The sequence below is a fragment of the Typopeltis vanoorti genome, chromosome 18, assembly GCF_054136105.1.
Source record: "Typopeltis vanoorti isolate ZY-2024b chromosome 18, IOZ_Tvanoo_1.0, whole genome shotgun sequence".
Taxonomy (NCBI): Eukaryota; Metazoa; Arthropoda; class Arachnida; order Uropygi; family Thelyphonidae; genus Typopeltis; species Typopeltis vanoorti.
Genome location: NC_143566.1, coordinates 1,751,899 through 1,774,132, shown reverse-complemented (window position 1 = coordinate 1,774,132; position 22,234 = coordinate 1,751,899). Strand labels below are relative to the sequence as shown.

General features: G+C 36.7%; 1 protein-coding gene across 2 annotated transcripts in view; it reads left to right on the top strand.

The window, feature by feature from the left end:
- The window catches only part of CenB1A (Centaurin beta 1A), a 627,189-nt gene that overhangs the window by 60,850 nt on the left and 544,105 nt on the right, over nucleotides 1–22,234 (top strand). For both annotated transcript variants that reach the window (XM_090408048.1, XM_090408046.1), the window contains exon 3: nucleotides 9,901–9,959. In XM_090408048.1, the coding sequence (XP_090264174.1) occupies nucleotides 9,901–9,959 (59 nt within the window). The remainder of the gene's footprint in view (nucleotides 1–9,900; nucleotides 9,960–22,234) is intronic.

Below are 22,234 nucleotides of genomic sequence, written 5' to 3'. Positions count from 1 at the left end.
CAGCATTGCCATTCAATACCCCCCCCCTTCCACCAAGCACCTGGGTGACAGCAACAGCCAAGCCTCAATTAGAAATTCATGAGCTACAGCATTGCCATTCATCATCCAAGCTTCCAACTGGTTTCGACCTTTGAGGTCTCTTCATTTCTAAATAACTTAGGGAATTAAAACAACGTAGATCCGAATATAAATTAAATAATACTTTAATAGATATTTCCGATATTTCGGCAATGTCTCATTGCCATTTTCTAAGGAACTTAACAAAAGGCAGGAGCACAAACAAGCTCTAACAATATAGTAACTGGAAATGAAGATATGAAGCTATCTTTCTCCTAGAAGTCCTGATGGTGCCCTCTGGCGGGCTAAGTAGGCATTCTTGGCCGTTGGGCTGAAGGTCTGCTGATGTATGCCTCCCAAATTTGGGGCAGTCGCATACAACCAAATTTGTTGAGGTTTGGAGAGTTTCTTAGGGCAGAGGCTGATTCCATAAATAATCTTTCGACTTTTGAGGTCTCTTCAGTGGGAGCCAGACCCATAGGTGATACCAAGATTGCAGCAATGCAGAACTCATATTTCCACATGCCAATTGCCAAAAGATGTCACACCTTATTATTAAATTACTTTGGATTAGAGAAAGATGTTGGAAGTTTTTTCACTTGGTTAGACTATAAATTATATATTTAGTTTAATCCTTTATCCAAGTGTAAGCAAACAAAGTTTGCAATCAAAACCACCCAGACCGGTTTTGACCTTTATTGAGGTGAAAAAGTAAAGGGTTGCTCATCATAGGCCTAGAGTAGTTGGTATAGGGGGTGCAAGAGAGCTTGATAGTATTAGGAGAAAAAGACAGATAGATAGCATGAGAGAGAGAGAGAGAAAAGGCCTCAGCTCTTTTATATCATCATGTAGCCAAAGGCTATCAGTTTTCCCTTTTCACCAATCATCTCATATAGATGAACAACCAAAAAACCAATTGAAACTAAAGCGCAAAGATGACTGGTACCCAGGTGGTTAGCCTCATCTGGGTTAACCGCCTTGAGTTGGCCTTTTCTGCCTGGGATTGCTCTCCAGTCATCCCTGCAATTGACTATAAGACTACATTGAATTAAGAGGATGGAACTATTTAAAAAACCTCTCATAGCAAGAATAGACAGAATTTTATCTCCCCCTGGTGAATGTTGCATAATGTGGGTGGTCTACACCATCTAGTGATAAATTTGATATCTCCTAGAATGCTTCTTTCTAAATACAAAAAATGTCTGACTGAACAATAAAATTTCCACAATACAATATTATAAAGCATTTGGATGTCATATTGCTGGTTTTCAAATCCATGTTTTTTTCTAACTTTCCATAAATGGTATTTTAATTCATTAATTATAAAAATCAAAATTCTCTTTCCATTGGTGGGTATTGTAAAAAAAAGTAACCTGTTCTGTTGTAAATAGTGACATGCCCAACACATTACATAATCTGTTCCAAATATGTAGAGCAAGAGGGCAGCATGCATGTTCTGCTGTTTTCAATTGGTAACAAATGTCACAGATTAGATCTCCAATGTTCAAGTACCTCCATTTGATGGCATTGACTGGAAGGTGACCATATGCAATTCTCCAGCCAAGATCCTTCCTGTTAGGGTACCCTTGGAACTTCAAGTTATGAAACAATATATTATTGTCAATACTCAACTGTGTAACTTTGGGGCGAAAGAGATTAAAGATTTCTTTATACCAAATTTTACTTTTTTTTAATGGAAAGAATGTCAATTCCAGAGTGTTTTAGCAGTCTTAGAGTTAAGCACATAGTGTTTAACTCAGTATTCAGGAACAATCTCAGCTTTTGGACCTTTATAATCATTAACTCCAAATAGGGGAAGATGAAAACCCAAGTAGTACTGGAGAAGGTCTGCACATGTGTGGTTAGTTTGCAATATTTTATGGATTTTTGAAGCTGTATTGCTTAAATAGCAGAATTTTAAGACTGGAAGTCCAAATCCTCCATGCTTCGTTGATAGTTGAAGAAATTCCTTTTTAACTTTTTGGTATCAGCTAGACCAAAAAAATTGTAGAGGTTTACTATACAATTGCTTTTCTTCAGCTTCTGTGATGGCCGTAATATTTATTATGTACAATTATTACTATTATTACAGGCAACTCCAGGGAGCCATTAGACTCATCGAGGGAGGCCCCAAATCATATTCATCACAACTATTCAACATTCATACAGTATCTATCATACCCCGCCTTAAACTCATTCACTGTCACAGCATCCACCACAGACTCAGGGAGTGCATTCCACTCATTCACTACTCTAAAAGTAAAGAACCCAGCTCTAACACCTTTACTAACCACACTTTTGCCCAGTTTCCATGGATGTTTCCTAGTCCTCCCACAACCAGCCCTGTTCTCAAAAATATCTTCTGAATTAATTTTATAGAAACCCCTTCAGTAATTTGAATGTCTCAATCATATCTCCCCTCCTCTGCCTATCAACCAATTTTTGCAACCCACAAATCCTCAACCTGTTCTCATATTTTGCCTGCCCATAATCTTTCCTGCTCATAATTGAGCAGGAAAGATTATGGTTTTGAGTACTATGGCTTTAGAAGTAAAGGAGAGCAGCCCTATTTTCCAGTCTTCTAACATTTCCAAGTTCTTGTATATAAGTTCTTGGACTGGTAATTTGGGTAAGTGGAGAAGGGAATTCCAAGTATAATGAGGGATTCTCTCTTTGGGGTTAGTCTAAAAGGAATGCCGGCCTGGTTAGCCGAGTGGTTAGCGTATCCGCTCTCCAGCCAAAAGGCAAAATATGAGAACATATGAGAACATATAATACTGCATTGTATAATCCAAATTAGATATTAGGCTACATAAAATGCCGCCGGGTGCAGTGCACCCCCTTGCACCCTCGGGTTGGCGCGGCCCTGGGAATAATGTTACCTGGAATTGGGATATGTGGTTAAAATTCAAACAAGCAGTAAAGCAGAATATGATGGAATGGGGAAAGGAACAGGCTTTCCTCAAAAGGAAAAAGTTGAAAGATCCGTATAAAGAGAGAAGCTGGTTTGTAACAAACCAATGCAATGGTATAGAATGTAGAAACATCATTAGAAACCTTAACATAGAGATAAAACTGGAAAGGCAGAAACATGTAAAAGAAAGAAATTTTAAGATAAGAATACAACAGTACTTAGCAGATGGCCCTTCAGTTGCATTCTTCAATCGACAATTTACAAAATTTCACAAATAAAGGACTATCACTCAAATCTGTGTTGATGACGAAGACATGTCCACCACTAAAGACATCCTTGACTCCTTTCAAAAACACTACAAAAGTCATTTGAAGACAATAGTACTGTAGGAAATTATAACTCTTGGAACATTAATGGCTTTCCTGTTCATATCCAAGATGGTCTTGACAGCCAAATTATACATCTGAAGTTACCACAGCCTGTAAAGAATGCCAGACAAGAAAATCCACAACGCCAGATGGTCTAGGGCTAGAACTTGATCGTGAGGCCTGGGATTTTATTCTTCCCATTCGAGTTATACTATTTAATTCCTTTCTCTCATCAGGACACATACCAAGTGAAGATAATGAAGAAGATATTTTTCTGCATTATCAATAACAGGCTCAAAGTGGGAATGAAATATATAATTAAAAGCACACAGGTGTATGGAGTACCAGGTCGATCAGTAGAATTTACTCTATTTCTACTACGTGATCTAATCCACTTAGTTAACACAAAAAAGCAGTCAGTGGCAGTGCTATCAGTAGACCTTACTCAAACATTCAACAATGTCCAGCATCCCTTTCTATTCCACATCCTCCAGCAAATTGGTGTAGGTAAAAAACTGCTATCTGTTATCAAAGGTGCCTATGCCTATTCAACCACTCGCCTCCTAGTTAATGGATTCCTGTCAGACCCAGTAAAAATTCAAAATGGAGTCAAGCAAGGTTGCTCTCTCAGTCCACTGCTCTTTGCATTGGTTCTTGAAACTTTCTTACAACAAGTCAACAATACACATGCTGTGCAAGGAATAACAGTTCCTTCAACTAATAAGGAAAATAAGGTATTAGCATATGCCAATGATGTAGTCAGAACTTTGAAGGATAATGATTCCATATATATCATCATCATCATCATCAAATTCCTGCCATGTACCCTCAAGGGTGTACAGGATATGACAGTACTACATGAAAAAATTACATCATTACTAACTTCCTATCTACAATTTTCCTCCAAAATAAAAAAAATAAAAAAATAAAAAATAAAAAAATGATTCCATATATATATATATATATATATATATATATATATATATATATATATATTTTTTTTTTTTTTTTTTTTAGGGGGGTATTTTGGAAAAATTCAGCAAAAGCAGAGGATTAATTATTAATACAGACAAGACAACATTAAAAGTTTATGGAAAGTGGGATCTTGGAGACATTATTATTATTATGTAACACCTCCAGGGAGTCCAAAGACTCATTGAGGGAGGGTATATACTCTACAACTCTCCATCTCCACCAGCTGCAACAACCTTCATCACCCACACCCATGCCATCTACCGCCACTAGTATTTTCACAAACAAGCATCCATGCACAAGGTGGGATTCGAACCCGGCGGCATTTTATGTAGCTAATATCTAATTTGGATTATACAATGCAGTATTAGGGGTGGCCGATAAAAGTTTGCACCCGGGCAGCAAATACCCTTGGCGTGCCCCTGATTATTCCAATTCAAACAGAGGGTCTGGAATTTAGTTGAAAAGATCAACTCAAAATTTGGTGGAAGTCTCCCATGATCCAGAAGAGATCTCCACTTTTTGCATGCAGTGGAACTTAAATATAACTAGATTATGATCTGACATGTTGATGTCAAGATGTTTTATCTTAATTATCCTATTTATAAGGGAAGAAGAATATAAATTCGATCAATACGAGTACCAATACTTTGATTCATGTATGTGTATGCCAGAAGATTAGGATTGTCAATCCTCCATATGTCTACTAGTTGAGCATTGTCAAGACATGTTTTTAACTGTGCATATCCCACTTTTCCACTCCTGGGGTGTCCTCCTATTTTGTCTAATGTGGGGTTTACGATACAATTCCAGTCTCCAACTGCTATGATGTAGTGGGCACCATATAAATATGGCTCCAATTCCTGGAAGAATTTTCGTCTAACTGTTCCATTGGATGGAGCATAAACATTTATAAACCTTATTACACATCCACAATATTTCCAATCTATTGTCAAGATTCTCTCTTTTGCATCCCTTTTGGATATTACAGAATGACCCAAGGAGGGGGGGGGCAAGAATAAGAACTCCTACTCCAACCCTGTTAAATCTTCCAAAGCTCCAATAAGAAAGAAGTGAATATCTATCTGTTAAACTTTTTATATCTTATATATGCAGAAGTATGTTTCTTGGAGAAACAAAAACCTGATATTATGACATAGCATAAGTTTCCAGATAGTTTTTTGTTTAATTTGCCTATGGAATCCTCGTACATTTAATGAGGCAACACAGAAAGGAGATCATATGATTATTGAAGTGTCACTGGTAAATCTTTAACTTCTAAATTTTGGATGAACCCGACGAGGCCTTTAATCTGTGAAGAAGCAATTGTGTAACCTGCTTCTTGTAAACTGTTTTCCAGTTTTTGACAGTTGCTTTCCATTACTTCAATTTCATGGCTATCATTTTTGATTTGGAAGCTAGTTATTTTCTTTTCATGTAGTTGATAACTGTATTGAGAAAACTTTGAATCAGTAACCTTTATTATATTTTCTTTAATTGTATCTCTTGCTTTCTCTTTATTAGCATGAGTTGGTTATTCATAATCCATAAACTCTTCTGAGCGAAGAGTTTTCATTTGATAATCCACAGCCTTCTCCATCTTTACAATTTTTATTATTTCTTTTTCTTTTAGTTGTAGTTTCTTTTTTTTAATTTTTTGTGTTTATCTTCAATTTTTTTTTTATTAATTTGTCTTTCCTTTTTGATGATCTTGTTTGCATATTAAGTTCTTTCAGTTGTCTTACTTGCTTTTCTGTTTATTCTCCAGTTTCTCCTTGTAGAACAGTTGAATGTTTTTGCATTTCATTGTGTACCTGTTCAGTTGTTATTTTAGGTTCATTATTGGTAATTTCAACTGATGTTCCATCAGTATTTGACTTGAAAAGTTTTTTGAAAAAGTATTTGAAAAGTTGCTCCTGCAGATCTGGAATTCTGGGGCTAATTTCTAACTGATTTGGTCGTGCACTCTTTGCGATTTTACCAAGTGTAGTTTGCTTAAAAGCGCCGTCTTTACTAGACTGAATATTGGAAGATCCGGGAACTCTTCAATATGCCTCTGATATATATGGTGTTCTAATTGGCTCTACAGGAGCTCCCACTTTTTCCGCAAAAGTTCTGAAAGGATGGGTTATAACGTGGTGTTTAGAACTTTTGCATTTCTGACAGAGTTTGAGGCACTGATTAGCGATATGGCCAATCTCCATGCAGTTGAAACATTTAGATTTGGGACAGTTACCATCTAAGTGATCGTATGAACCACAACGCAGGCATTAACGTTGCTCCAGGATAGTTTACCATAACTCGGATTGTACCGATGTTGACAAAATTTGGTACGGGCTTCTTCACATCCATTGTGAAGGTGACATCACCAGAAAACCAATTTGGATCTTCACTTGACAAACCCTTTCGTATATTACTAATCTTACCCCATTTCGAAAATGTCTGTATAAGAATTTCATTACTATTCACTATATATTCCATTGAAAATCTTTCGATTTTTACTGTTTTTACCTGGCTCCTGACCATTACAGGAATAACTGTGCTGCCTTTGAAAATAAAACCCTGTAATAGTTTGTCCCTTGTTTCCACGTCTTTAACTACAATTTAATATTTGCCTCTGCCATAAGGGGTGAAAGAATAAATCTTGTTTGCGCCAACTATCTCTTTTAAAACTTTAGTAACTTGTCTCATTTCTTCACATCCGGGAATTTCAATTCCTAGAATTTGCACCCTTGGAGGAATTGGTACCATTATCTCAAGTGGGAAAAAGACTATAACCTCTGTGTTTAATTGGAAGAAAAAAAAAAAAAAAACTTTCAGTCATAAGACTGAGAATAAAATAATCCCGTGATACAGATATAATTCTACACCACCAGCAAATTTTTGTTTGAGTTACTATATATGGCGGCTGTGATACCGCTAAAAGTAATCCCATAATGCAGATACTAACTGCACTACCAGCAGTCCTAATATTTATTAAAAGAAACCAGTGCTAGTGGGGACGAAACCACCACTAGCACCAGTAACATAAATTAAAGTGAAAAACAAACGAAAGAAAACCAATGTACTTATCTTGCCGAAAACCGAGATCTCGTTAGTGGGAGCCACACCTAGAGGTGATAGCAAGGTTGAAGCAATGCAGAACTCATATTTCCATATGCCAGTTGCCAAAAGGTGTCAAACCTTATTAAGTTACTATTTTGTATAATTTGTATATAAAATATATAATTTATAGTCTAACTAAGTGAAAAAAACTTCCAACATCTTTCTTTAATCCAGAGTAATTAATTAATAAGGTTTGATACCTTTTTACAACTGGCATATGGAAATATGAGTTCTGCATTGCTTCAACCTTAGTATCACCTCTGGGTCTGGCTCCCACTGAAGAGACCTCAATAAAGGTCGAAACCAGTCTGGGTAGTGACCCTTCCCATAATTCATAGCATTATACATGTCTGCAAGGAGATGTGCTTTGCATTATGGGATACTAAGGAAAGTGATGAGAACTTAGTCCACCTTTGCCATGAATTGCTGCAGTTCTGATGATACTTCAGGTGCAAACTTTGTTTGCTTACACTTGGATAAAGGATTAAGCTAAATATATTATTTATAGTCTAACCAAGTGAAAAAAAACCTTCCAACATCTTTCTCTAATCCAGAGTAATTTAATAATAAGGTGTGACACCTTTTGGCAATTGGCATATGGAAATATGGGTTCTGCATTGCTTCAGCCTTGGTATCACCTCTGGGTAGTGACCCTTCCCATAATGCATAGCATTATACATGTCCATAAGGAGATGCGATTTGAATCATGGGATAGTAAGGAAAGTTAGAACTTAGTCCACCTTTGCCACGAGTTGCTCCAGTCCAAGATACTTCAGGTGTGAACTTTGTATGCTTACACTTGGATAAAAGATTAAACTAAATGAAGTGAAAATAAACTTCCAACGACTTTCTTATACTTATCACTCTGCCAGTTGCCTATTCATTTCAAAAGCATATTTTGTATATGGAAATGCTGTATACAAAATAAAGTATATATTTTAATAATAAACATATCCTTCGCTTTGAGTTTGTTTAAGTGCCTCCTTTCCTTGTGCATTCCTGGCAGACAACTTGGTAAGATCCAAAAGTATTGTGGCATATTCATTCCCCTCTCCCCCCCCCATCTTACTTTGCAGTTACTCTATTATAAAACACGAGTTTCACAAACTAGTAAAGCAATTTGTTATGCTAAATAGTAAAATAAAATGGGCAATGTATTTCTTTCTATCAATAATATCGAGCAACCTTAGTTTATAAACGTTGATGAAAAATTTTGTGCGACAATTAAAATAATTAATTTATCAAACTTGATTTTACAGGGGTTTTTAACTTAAATAATGTAAGAAAAATAATATAAGATTCCTTTTGTCTGAATAGACATTTACTGTGTTGGAAATTGTGTTAAATAATGCATGTTAAAATATTGTACTTAAAAATTAGAGAAAACGAATTAAGTGATAATGTAAGCTATAAGAATAGCGTATCAGGAAAGTTTCCAACAATTTGCGAACAAACTGATCACCTAGAGCAGGAGTGTTCAACCGGTTGATTTTAGAGCGATTTTTGGTCGATCTCTTGTGTATTCCTCCTTACTTACAAATTTAATTTAAACTGAAAACATAATATTTTATTTATCATTATTTTGTATTATTTTTAATTCATTTAAGTGTATTGCTATTGTTTATTTATTTTTCATTAAAATTGTCAAATCAATAATTTTCTTATAAGTCTAGGTAAATGAATTAATTACTCTAAATCCATCACCATTCCCTATATCCAAGGCACCTCAGAAAAAATTACAAAAATCCAAAAAAAACATGACTTAACTTCTTGTTACAGACCATAAAAAAAATTGGCATCCCTTATCCGCTCTGCTAAACACCACCCTCCCCCCTAGACCTACCTGGTGTATACCAGGTCCCTTGCAGTTGTAAGCTGTCCTACTTTGGCCAAACAGGCAGAACAGCGAATATTAGAATTTCAGAACACAAAGACTACATCCGGTTTCACCAATACAGCCACTCTGGTCTTGCAGACCATGCGCTGGATACCTGCCATAGAATACGGTGGAAGAAAGCCACTATAATACACCGTAGTAAATTCAAATACGAAAGGTTATTCATGGAATCAGCCTCAGCCCTAAGAAACAATCCAAACCTCAACAAATTTGGTTGCATAACTGCCCCAAATTTGGGAAACCTACATCAGAAGACCTTCAGCCCAATCAGCCAAGAATACCAACATTGCCTGCTAGGGGGCACCATCAGGACTTTTAGGAGAAAGAATAGCTTCCTGCTTTGTCCTCATTTACTGTGTGTTGTGCTTGCGTGCGCGTGTCTTGTTTTTAAGTTCCTGTGAAAATGGCAACATGACGTTGCCGAAATATTGGAAGTGTATTAAAATTTATTTTAATGTATATTCTATTATACGATGTAATTTCCTTAAGCTATTTAGTAAGAGTGTATAACCAACCTCTCTAAGCCTTTCCATGAGAATTAGTAATATACGATTTTGCTTAAATTAATCTGAATTCTTATTTCATAGATCCTGAAATTATGCAATTCAGTAGTGGAAAGTGGAAAAGCTTTCATTAACTCCAAAAAGTAAGAATATATTTTTTGTGATTATTTATAATTTTCTATTTGAAATGTACATGTATTTTTCTTATTAATGAAATTACAGTGAGATATTCAGTTAAGTTTATTTTTAGATGAAGACGAGCATCGATCACTGCACTCCTTTCCTGGAACTGTATTGATTCAAAGGCTAAACTATTTTGAAATTCACATTGTTTGATTTTTCACTTTTGCATGCAATATAGTGCATTAAAAGTTCTGTGCAGTTTGTTAGACCAAGCAACTTATTTACAATAAACCTCAACAAATTTGGTTGCATGGGACTGCCCCAAATTTGGGAGACTTACATCAGAAGACGTTCATCCCAACGGCCAAGAATATCTACATAGCCCACTAGGGGGCACCATCAGGACTTTTAAGAGAAACATTAGCTTCCTGCTTTGTCCTCATTTACTGTGTGTAGTGTCTGCATGCATGTGTTTTTATTTTAAGTTCCTGTGAAGATGGCATTGGAAATATAGAAATATAGATTAAAGTTTAATTTAATTTATATCCTTTGTACATTGTAATTTCCTTAAGTTATTTAATACGCATGTATAACCAACATCTAAGCCTTTCTACGAGAATTACTATCATCCACAGAGATTCCATCTTACGCAAGGCCCACCATTACGGTAAAATAAAGCTGAAGTTATCAAGACAACTTGATAACTTCAGCTTTATTTAGACAACTGAACCATATGACCTTTCTAAAATGCTGCCGGGATAATCAAGTAAACCCAAATTGTGTTAAATTCAAGCTCCGATTCTTATCACAAAACGCTCTCCGAATTTATAACCGTGCCAGTCAAGCTTTGCTAGCAGAACAAATTGCCCCCACTCTCTTTCTCCTAGCTGATGCAAACTTAGCTATTCAGGCACTCGAAGAAGAGCTTTCCAACACGTTAAACCACGAGCTTTGGTCAATTTTATATGACATCTTGGGCACTGCTGTGGATAAAGAATTTTAATAAATACGAGGTCGACATATCAAGAAATTTGAGAATTTAAAAAAAGAACTCGACCTCTGAACCAAAACTTCCTACCTACACTGTAGTCAACCTTTCTTCAGTTAATTTGAAGCCTGAAGCACTCAACGCTCTCTCACGTGGCCACAACTTCGCCATTGCTCCCAGAAAATTACCGACCAGGATATAATGATCCAAATTGAATGCGGGATCTGCCACCTTCTTAACCACGTCGCCAACAATATTAGACTGGATGTTGTTTGTATTCTCACCAAAGCAAGACCACCAAAAATCAACATATCCAATAAGGAATATGAATCTCTGCAGGAATTGAAGAAAAACGAAGAAGTAGTAATCACCAAAGCGGATAAAGATAATGCAACAGTAGTACTTAACCACACGAATTATACAGGTAAGCTTAATGCTCTATTATTAGATCGGGCTACTTACCTCCCTATTGAATACCATCCCACCAACTCAAATTAGAAAATTACACGGGCTCCTTAAGAAGGTCACTTCTTGGCCTGTAGAAGTCACTAACAAATTAAAACCATTAACTCCATACCCTCCTTTATGCAGTGGAACTATTTTCCCCTCTTTCCACACCTTCGGGACTAAACCAGATCCGAGATGCAGATTAAACAACATTGTCAAGGGCACTGATAATTCTTTAGCCGATTCACATAAGACCTGTGCCGGTATACCATTTAATCCCACAGATGTATTCACATTAAGGTTCTGTAGTAGACTATTAACCTCCACTTCATTCATCACAATTCCCGTATAAACTAATGGTTCCTTCATTCTTTCAATGTCACCACCTGGATGATATACTCTTGCAAAGTGCTCGCTCAGTAATTCCACTATATCGACTGATTCTGTGACCTCCTTACCTAACCTAACCTTACCATCTACATTCTTTAAAATTATTCTGCTGTGTACAGTTTTTTTTTTTTTTGCTTGAAGCATATTGAAAGAACTGTTTGGGATTCTCTTTAGCTTGCATAGCTAGTTTCCTTTCATAATCTGCTTTTGCTTTTTTTTTTTTTACCATGCTCGTTACCCTTCTGGCCTGTGCTTTGTACCGTTCGTATGCCTGCAGGTCACCTTTCTCTTTAAATTCTCTCCACAGTTGTTTCTTTTTTTTGCAGCTCAAGCTTAATGGTGTTATTCATCCATTTAATCCCTACTTGTTTTACTATTCGGACCCTAGGTATACAATCAGCCATAACCTCCTGTAAATGCTCCTTGACCACTTCCCATGCTTTATCAACATCCAGCCCTTTCAGTTTTACATGCCATGGCACTGAACCAAGCAATCTCCTAAGCTTGTCATACTTGCCAGCACGGTAATTCCACATATACCCGGTCTTAATCGAAAATTCCACACCTTTAGCCACCTCCCAGGTCAAAACCTTATGATCACCAATAGGTGGCAACCTGGTCATATTCATTACAGTCGAATTCTCAGATGCTATTACCAGGTCAAGCACTCTCAAATCCATAGTATTTTCAATTCATGCTGTCTCAGATAGTTATACCTTAATAATTGAATAAAATCCATTTCCTTCCTCACACGTGTCCTCTCCTCCTTCCAATCAATGTTACCATAGTTGAAATCCCCCATAATAATTACCCTCCTTCCACTCATTTCATCAATTTGTTTATGCATACTATCTCCACTATCTATTCCATCACCTGGTCTGTAGCAGCACCCAACTGTATATTTTGTTCTGCCAGTCTCAATCTCACACCAAATAGCCTCAAATGAGCTCTTTTCACTATCCTGCAATACAACTTCAATTCTCCTTGGCTGCAGTTCATCAGCTATCATCAGTAACACTCCTCCCCCCCCCCCCATTTTATTCTCTCTGTCCCTCCTAAACACACTATAACCTACACATTCTATCCCACTAACTATATCATCTTCCGTCAGCCATGTTTCACTAATGCCAATAACCTGTGGCCAGGAAGAGCCGACAAAGGCTAAAAATTCTTCCTTCTTGTTGCTAATACTCCTGGCATTAGTATACATGAAATGCAGAGGTCCCCCTTTGTCCCACCCCTATCTTGATGCGTTATTCTAACTATCGCATTTCGATTACTTGACCTTAGTACTGGCTCGGGTACATTATATACATTCTTACACTGAACTGTCTCACTGATGTCCGCATATCCACTTCCCGCCCCTCCTTGGTAGTTCTAGTTTCCCTGGTTCTGCTCATCCATTTTCACTTCATTCAGCAGCACTTTTTCCAGTCTCTGCACACCAAATCCATTCAAATGCAGGCCATCCATCTTATATAAATCCTTTCGCCCATCAAACTCATTCCTCACGTCCACGAAATCCACACTACACCGTCAGCATAACCTGCGCATAAAGTCATTTACGATTATGGCCCTCCTTCTAAACTCCTCTTTGTCGTACCGCGGCAACAGACTCACCATCCTAACTCTATTATTCTTTTCTTTTGCTCCCTTTAACAATACTTCAAAGTCCTCTCTCATAAAAAAATTTATCTCCTATGAAGATGGCAACATGACGTTGCTGAAATATTGGAAATATAGTTTAAAGCTTAATTTAATTTATATCCTTTGTATGTTGTAATTTCCCTAAGTTATTTAATAAGGATTAATAAGCAACTTATTTAATTGTTTAATGAAGTTGTTAATTGGGATCCAAATACTTTGGACAAGTTGCACACTCATTTTGACAGAACCTCTTCATTTATATGGTGTCCCAAAAATTCATAAAGAAGGTTATTCAGTAAGACCCATCGTGAATTGTGTTGACTCTCCCACCTATAGAATTGCTAAATTTCTGTCATGTTTATTAACTGCCCATACTGGATGACCCTGATAATTCATCAAGAATTCCACACATTTTCTTGAGAAAACCAAGGATATTCAAATGGATTTGTTAGTCAGCTTTGACATTGTTTCCCTCTTTACCATCATTCTATTATCTGACATTATTAATTTACTATATGATGATTACCCTCCTGATATTGCATGGATTTTTGAATTTGTTATAGAATCAGGATATTTCAGCTGGAAAAACAAGATCTATAGACAGGTTAAAGGTACTGCCATGGGTTGCCCTCTGTCTCCACCTTTGGCAAACTGTTTTTGAACCATCTGGAAGATACCTTGTTCTCATTCATTCATCCCCAACTCTCTCATTGGTTTTGTTATGTTGATCATGTTTTTGCTATTTGGCCTCATTCTGAAAATTAACTTATCACTTTCCTACAATGGATCAATAGCCTTCATCCATGCATTCAGTTCACCATGGCAAAAGGAAAGGCTGGTAGTTTACCATTCTTGGACGTCCTTCTTATGTGTGCAGCCTCCGGTAATTTATCAACCAGTGTTTATCAAAATCCTACCTTTACTGGCAGATATATTCATCAAAAGTCTGCTCATCACACCTCTCAAAAACTTGGTGTTATCAAGTATTTAATGAATAGAGCACATAAGGTGTACTCCTCTCCCTCAAGAACTATCAAAACTTTAATGGAATTTAATGGTTATAATCCTAATCAAATCCAGCAGATAATTGACTCCTATGTTCCAACACCTCAGGATTCTTCAACAGGCCACAGGGTTCCAACCCCTTATATTTCCGGTATTTCTGAACCGATTAGTAGAATTTTGAAGAAGCATCACCTTATTCTCACATATTTTCTTATCAATAAAATTTCTCATCTGTTGCCATCAACAAAAGACAAACTGTCACCTCTATCATTAGCTAGCATTTACCAGATACTGTATGAATGTAATCTAACATACTTTGGACAAACAGGCTGTTCTGTGGGAAAAAAAAAATTGGTGAACATCAGTATTATATTGAATACATGAAACCTCAGAAGGCTGGTTTGGCACAACATAGCATTGACACTAAAAACAGTATCTGGTGGAATGAAGCTCGTCTTCTCCATAGAAGCAGTTTTAAATATGAACGCCTTTGCAACAAAAGTTGCAAAGATCTTTTAAATCTGTCAAATCTGAATCGGAATGAACGTCTCTCTCTCTCTCTCTCCCTCCCTCCCCCCTCAAAAGTTTGGGAGATTCTCATTTTATAGTACCATCAAAAATAGTTTTAATAATATTATTTATTAATATATTAATTTCTAGCACATGACAACAGTTTTTAATTGGTAAACTGATTGTTGTATTTACTTTGTATTCTTCCTGTTTCTTTGATTTGCTTTGTTTCTAAGCACTGATGGTGTACTCATATTTTTAGTGCAAAATATCTGTACCTTTCATTTCAAGAAAGCTAATTACTGTGGTTATTGTGTAGTTTGTTTCCAACTGTTTGCATCATGAAAAAATATTTTTTTTTTATTGCAAATGTTTTGTTTCAACAGCTGATAGAATGAACCTTGCTCCTGATAATAGACACAAGAGTAGGTGTATCCTGCATGATCTCTGAAACCAAAAGAAAAAGTGTAGAATAAGACCAAAACCGGTTTGTTTCCAGAAATTGTGTATCAAACCTGTTGCCTTTTATGGTTGCATTCTGTAAAGCCTTGATTAGGTCACATATGGACTTCTCTGCACAAATTTGGTCACTTGGTTTTCAAAAGGATGAAGAGATATTGGAAAGAGTACAGAGGTGATTGACTAAAGTAATTTCTGTTGTCTGAAATATTCAGTATGAAGAAATTTTGAGAAAATGCAATTTTCAGAGTCTAGCAGATAGGGGAAGAGGAGAGGGATATGATAAAGACATAAGTTAGCAAAAGGTTTTTATCTGATTAACGTGGAAGAGGTTTTACATAGAATGGTGGGAGGGAGAACAGTATATCATCCCCTGGAAGCTGTATAAGGAGGATATGATCATGGGAGCAAGAAGCAGGCCTTTTTGCATGGAGAGTGAATGATCGGAATGCATTATCTAAGAGTATGGTGACTGCATATAATGCGAGTGCATTTAAGGTATAATATAATAAGCTCTGTGTGTGTGAGAGAGACAAACGGGGGGGGGGACCTCCCCACGATGAGTTCTTGACTCCATGGAGCTCTGATGATGATAATTAAAATCTTGCTGATTACATCCTTCAATCACAAAGATATAAAAATAAGAATTTATTTTAGAAGGAAGGATGTTTTGTTGGTAAAAATCAAGCATGTGAATCCAGATTTACAGTACTTGCACTCACAGCCCACTCACAGTACTAATGTACTATGGACTTGCAAAATTTGGCAATCTGGAATTACATTAAAAAAATTTTCCTTCCATTCTGAGATTCAGAGCAATATTATTTTTACATAGACACGGAACTGGGCCTGCCATGAAAAAACCTGTTCGACCAGGGTTTTATTTCAGAGTTACCGTCTCTTAGGTATGTTGTCGACCAAGTCTAGAGACTCATGCCTACGCTATCCTGGAATTAAGTCAGAAAAGAAAGAGCACTAGCCCTTGAATATTCTAATAGCATAAGGATCAGAAGAAAACAAGATTTGGTCAAGAGACAGACAGAGAGAGAGAGAGAGAGAGTGCAAGATGTGAGAGTGTTCCAAGGAGGTGAGGGTGAGACAAATCCTAATATGGTAGTACGTAAGATTGTGTCCTGTTACATTTACAAGGCCAATTACTTTACATGATGAAGATAGGTAGAGTTATTTTGATCTAGGAGTTAATCTTAGGCACCCAACAGGTGCCTATAGAGGACACCTCATCTAGTTCGGACTCTAGTCTTTCGTCTACATGCTTCACTTAGTTTTGTGTTGCTTTTGTATGTATGTGATACAAGCCTCATGTTGTGCAAGCTAAGGCAACTCCAATGCTGAGGATTGTATTCTTGTAAACTCTCAGGTCAAATTTTACGAAACTTTCATCAGTTGCTGCATACACTTGACTTTGAAATAATGTTGGATCTTTAATATCCACTCTTCCTATGTAATTTTACATCAATAAAATGAAACGAAATGACTCTTTCTTTAGTAATTACTTTTACATGCCATCTGAGAGTTCACTTAAGAAAAATACATTTCTCTGACATTTGATTTCTTTAGCACTGAATCAAACAAAGCAGTTGCTCAACTATACCCATTGATCAGCAGATGCAGCTGTTTAAGTACAGATAATAAATTACTTATTTACAAGTCAATCATCAGACCAATAATGACATATGGATCACCAGCCTGAAGCCTTACATCTCCTTCCAACATCAACAAACTTCAAACGAGAAGTCAACATTCCAGATATTCTTACTTTTCTTCAGCATACTGCTCTGAAATACTTTTTTCATGTAGCTACCCATCCAAATCAATTAATAACATTCACTGTTGACTATAATGAAGATGAGCTTATGAAACACATGTCCTAAAGCAATCCCACTGAACCAGACCTAATCACTAGCCTCACTGCCCACAAAGGATGAGCTATATTATTTATTATTATTATTATTATTATTGCACCCTCCATGGAGTTGGCAGACTCATCGAGAGGTTCATTCAACTGATAACATATTTATTATACTGAATCTTAAAATCCTTAACAATTCTTTCATTCACAACACAGGCTGGTAATGCATTCCATTCACTGACAATTCTCCATGTTAAAAAGTCTACTCCTCACCACTCCCTCTTCACCACACTCTTACATAACTTCCAAGGATGACCTCTGGTTTTTCCCCTCCTGCTTTCTACTCTTTTTTATAATCTCATGCGAATTAATCCAATAAAATCCTGTCACTAACTTTAATGTCTCTATCATGCTCTTTTCCTCCTATCCACCAAACTTTGCAATCCGCATTTTTTCAACCCCTCTCTCTCTCTCTCTCTCTCTCCATAGCCACAGTCCAAAGTCCTGAATGGTAAGAAAGGCAAAAGCAGATTATAAAGGGAAGTTAGCAATGCAGGCTAAAGAGAATCCCAAATTCTTTCAATATACATTTCAATTGGATTTGGGAGTGTTGGTGGATAGGTAGTTGAAGTTTAGGGGGGCACATTGCAAAAGTGGCTAAATCAGCTCATCAAATCACTTGGTTACTGAAGAATACTTTGACGAGCAGAGACAAGCAAGTTATTGTTCCTCTGTGTTGAGCCTTGATAAGATCCATCTTGACTACTGTGCCCAGATTTGGGCAACAGGGTTTCTTCTTGATGGAGAGGATCCAGAGGCGAGTGACCAAGATGGTAGCAGGTCTATGGAATGAACCTTATGAGAACAGGTTGAAGATTTTGGGGTTGCAGAAATTGGTTGGTAGGCAAAAAAGGGGTGATATGATTGAGACATTCAAATTACTGAAGGGTTTCTATAAGATTAATTCAGAGGATATTTGTGAGAACAGGACTGGTGGTGGTGGTGGGAGGACTAGAGGGCCATCCATGGAAACTGGGCAAGGGTGTTAGAGCTAGGTTTTTTACTTGGAGAGTGGTGAATGAGTGGAATAAGCTGCCAGAGTCTGTCGTGGGTGCCATGACTGTGAATGAGTTCAAGACAAAGTATGGTAGATACTGTGTGAATGTTGAATAGTTGTTCTTGACATGATGTTAGGGTCTCCCTCGATGAGTCTAAGGACTCCTTGGAGTTGCCCATAATAATAATATTGCAAGTAAAAGAAAGAATGTGTATGGCAAAATGAGTTTAAAGAATGCCGATTTTAGGGAGGTAACTGAATCAGTAGAAATCGTAAAATTACTAAGTGAATACTTTGCAAATGTATATCATCCAGGTGGTGATATTTCAGGAATGAGAGAGCCAAGTGCTTATATGGGAACTGAGGTAAGTGAAATGGAGGTGCATAGCATATTATAGAACATTAGTATGAATATGCAACTGTGGGATTGGTTGGTATACCAGCTCTAGTTTTACGTGAAGTAGTGAGGGTGTCAGTGCCCTTGACCATGTTGTCTAATCTAAGTGTCAGCTCTGGACTAACCCAGAGCTGAGACTTAGATTGGACAACATGGTCAAGAAGTGGGGGGAAGTAGTTCCATTGCAGAAAGCAAGCTCCAAGACTGATGTAGCAAATTACCGACCGATCAGCATATCAGGAGTTGTTGTCAAAGTATTGGAGAAGTTGGTCAAGAGTAAAATACAGGAGTGGAGAGATAAAATGGGATACTGTATGGGAAGCAGCATGGTTTTGTGAAGAGTAGGTCATGCCTCAGTAACTTGCTCACATTTTATAATACAGTGGCAGCTGAGTTGGATAAAGGTAATGGGTTTAGAGTGATACTGCTGGATTTTGCAATGGCCTTTGACAGGATACCACATGGAATTCTAATCAGTAAACTGCAGCAGATGGGGATGGATATAGGTTGGTGAGATGGACAGGAGGGTGGTTGATGGAGAGATGTCAGAGACTAGTTTATTCAGGAGTAGAGTCCAAAAGAAGGCCTACTATTAGTGGCGTGCTGCAGGATTCTGTTCTTGGACCACTACTATTTAATTTGTTCATTAACAATATAAGAGAGTTACATAAGCAAAGTGGATATTAGATCCAGCATTATTTCAAAGCTGAATGTAGAAACTATAAAATATTTCTAATCCTGACATCACATCCTCCTCAGACAACCAAACTTCACTTATTTCAGTTATCTTTGGGTATACTGACTCAATCAGTGCAACAAACAGTGTGCTCAGTAAATGTTACATCAGATTAACTTACATGATTAAGGGAGTGAAAACCAAGGGCTTGATCTCTGTCATATCATAAATTAAAGATGGCAAGAAATTATATTCTTGGTTTCATCGTTTATCCAAGTGTAAGCAAACAAGTTTGCATGTGAAGTCAATTCAAGACTTGGCTACTTGTATATAGAGGCTAATAGCTTTACATCAATTGCCTTAGTATCCCATAATGCAATGGACATATATAATGCTATGCATTATGGGAAGGGCCACTACCCAGATTGGTTTCGACCTTTATTTGAGATCTCATCAGTGGGCGCCAGCTCAAGAAGTGATACCAAGGTTCTTTAATTTATAGTATAACCAAGCCGTAAAACTTTCAACTTCCATCATATCAGTTTAGTCAAATGAGAGTTTCTGCTCTCTTAAAATTTCTGCCTGGTCTCTGAAGAGAACCACTCAGTTCAAAACAGCTGTCAGGCCAGTGAAACTTTTAAAAAATGTACTGGCAAAAGGTAAACATATAGGCACACTGGCAGCCACCATGTTCTTTTAAGTAGTGCAAGCTAAGGCAACACTGATGCCAAGGATTGTATTCACATGAGCTCTCAGGTCAAATTTTACAAAATTTTCATAATTTTCTACAAACATTTGGCTTTGAAATAATTTTGGATCTTTAATATCCACTTTTCCTATGTGATTAAATAATATTTTTAATCCTTTCTCAGTAATGTTCATCATCATCATCATGACGACGCTAATTATGGGTATAGACCATATGGTCTGTTCCAGTCTCAATATCCATCCAATATCCTTTTTTGAGGTCTGTCTGGTCTTCTCTTTCCAATTGGTTTATATTTTAGCATTTGTTTGGGATATCGGGTGTTGGCCATTTGGTTTACATGTTGTATCCATTTTTGTTTATAATTGTTTAGTTTTTCTTCCATTGATTTTGTTTTTAGTTATTTAAAAATATCTTCATTCTTTCTTGGTCTAATAGACAGGCTTATACGTTGGTTATGCATTTCTAAATCACGTAGGGAATTGAACAACATAGATCCGAATATAAATTAAATTATACTTTAATAAATATCTCTGATATCTCGGAATCAGCCTCAGCCCTAAGAAACTCCCCAAACCTCAACAAATTTGGTTGTATGCGACTGCCCCAAATTTGGGAGGCATACATCAGCAGACCTTCAGCCCAACGGCCAAGAACACCTTTAGCCCGCTAGAGGGCACCATCAGGACTTCTAGGAGAACGATAGCTTCATAATTTTCATTCTCAGTTACTGTGTTGTAGTGCCTGCTTGCATGTGCCTTTTTTGTAAGTTCCTTTTGAAAATGGCAACGTGACGTTGCCGAAATATCGGAGATATTTATTAAAGTATAATTTAATTTATATTCGGATCTACGTTGTTCAATTCCCTAAGTGATTTAGAAATTGGTCTAATAATGTGTATTTTGCAGTTCTTCTCATCAATCTCATTTCAGTTGTTTTTATTCTTTATCTTTTTTGTATATTTTCATGCATGTTTCTTTTTGTACTATATTTGGATTGAGTGTTCTATTTATCAGGCCTATAATCTGTAAACATTTTGAAGATTTTAATGTCCTTTTCTCCTCCATACATCATTTCACATCCAAGATAACTGAAAGTATTAATCTGTTCTATTATTTTATTATTAATAACTATTTTACTTCTAACTGGAGTTTGTCCACAAAATACCATTGTTTTATCTCTGGAAATTTTCATTCCAAACTGTTCTACTATAACATTTAAATTATATATTGCTCTTTGTAAATTGCCTTCCTTATCTGATCATCTGCAAATAATAGTGTGTTTATTTTGTTATTCCAGGAAATTAATACAATGGATTGTATTAATATTTCATTAATATAAATGTTAAAGTATTGTTGAAGTAATGTTTTACTTCATTAAGCCTTTAATATGACATTCTCCCAGCACATAAGTCTTAACACACAAACTATGATTATTCATGGAGAAAATATAGCTCATAAGGAAAAACATTACAGTAAGTTGAAACTTCAGTTGGCTAGATTTTTCCACAGTCTGGCCTTTCTCAAAAGATATTGGGATTCAGAATTATTACAAGACTGTGTGAACGTCAAGTTCAAGTCTAAAAAAAGCCCTCCTTAATACAAGTGTGCTAGCTTTGCTATACATGCCATGCTTGCTACTACCAAAACAGCCATAAACTCTTTGCAGTTGGTGCTCTCAGCTATTCTGAATGCTGAACTCTGTTACCATTCTCTTTGATATTTCAGAATATCAAAGAATACTCTTTTGCCTTTTTTTTTTATGGAATATTTTAAAAAACAAGCTCTTGACTTAGCTCTTCACATATCTTCTATCTGATAAGATATGTGGATGATATGTTCTCCATTTAGCCTCATGGTCCAGACACATCAGATTTTCCTCTCTCACTTCAATAGTCTTTACCCCAGAATCCAGTTTATCATGGAAAAAGAAACTAATAATAGTTTAGCCTTTTTTTAGACACCTTAGTAACAAGCTTGCCAAATAGTAGCCTGTTCTTTTCAGTATGTAGGAAGCCCACCCACATAGGCTGATACATTCACAAACTTCCTCCCCCTCCCCTCTGAACAATTTGGTATCATTAAAACATTAAACTAATAGGGCCTATAACTTTTGTTCCAATTAGTCATCTCTTACTGCAGAA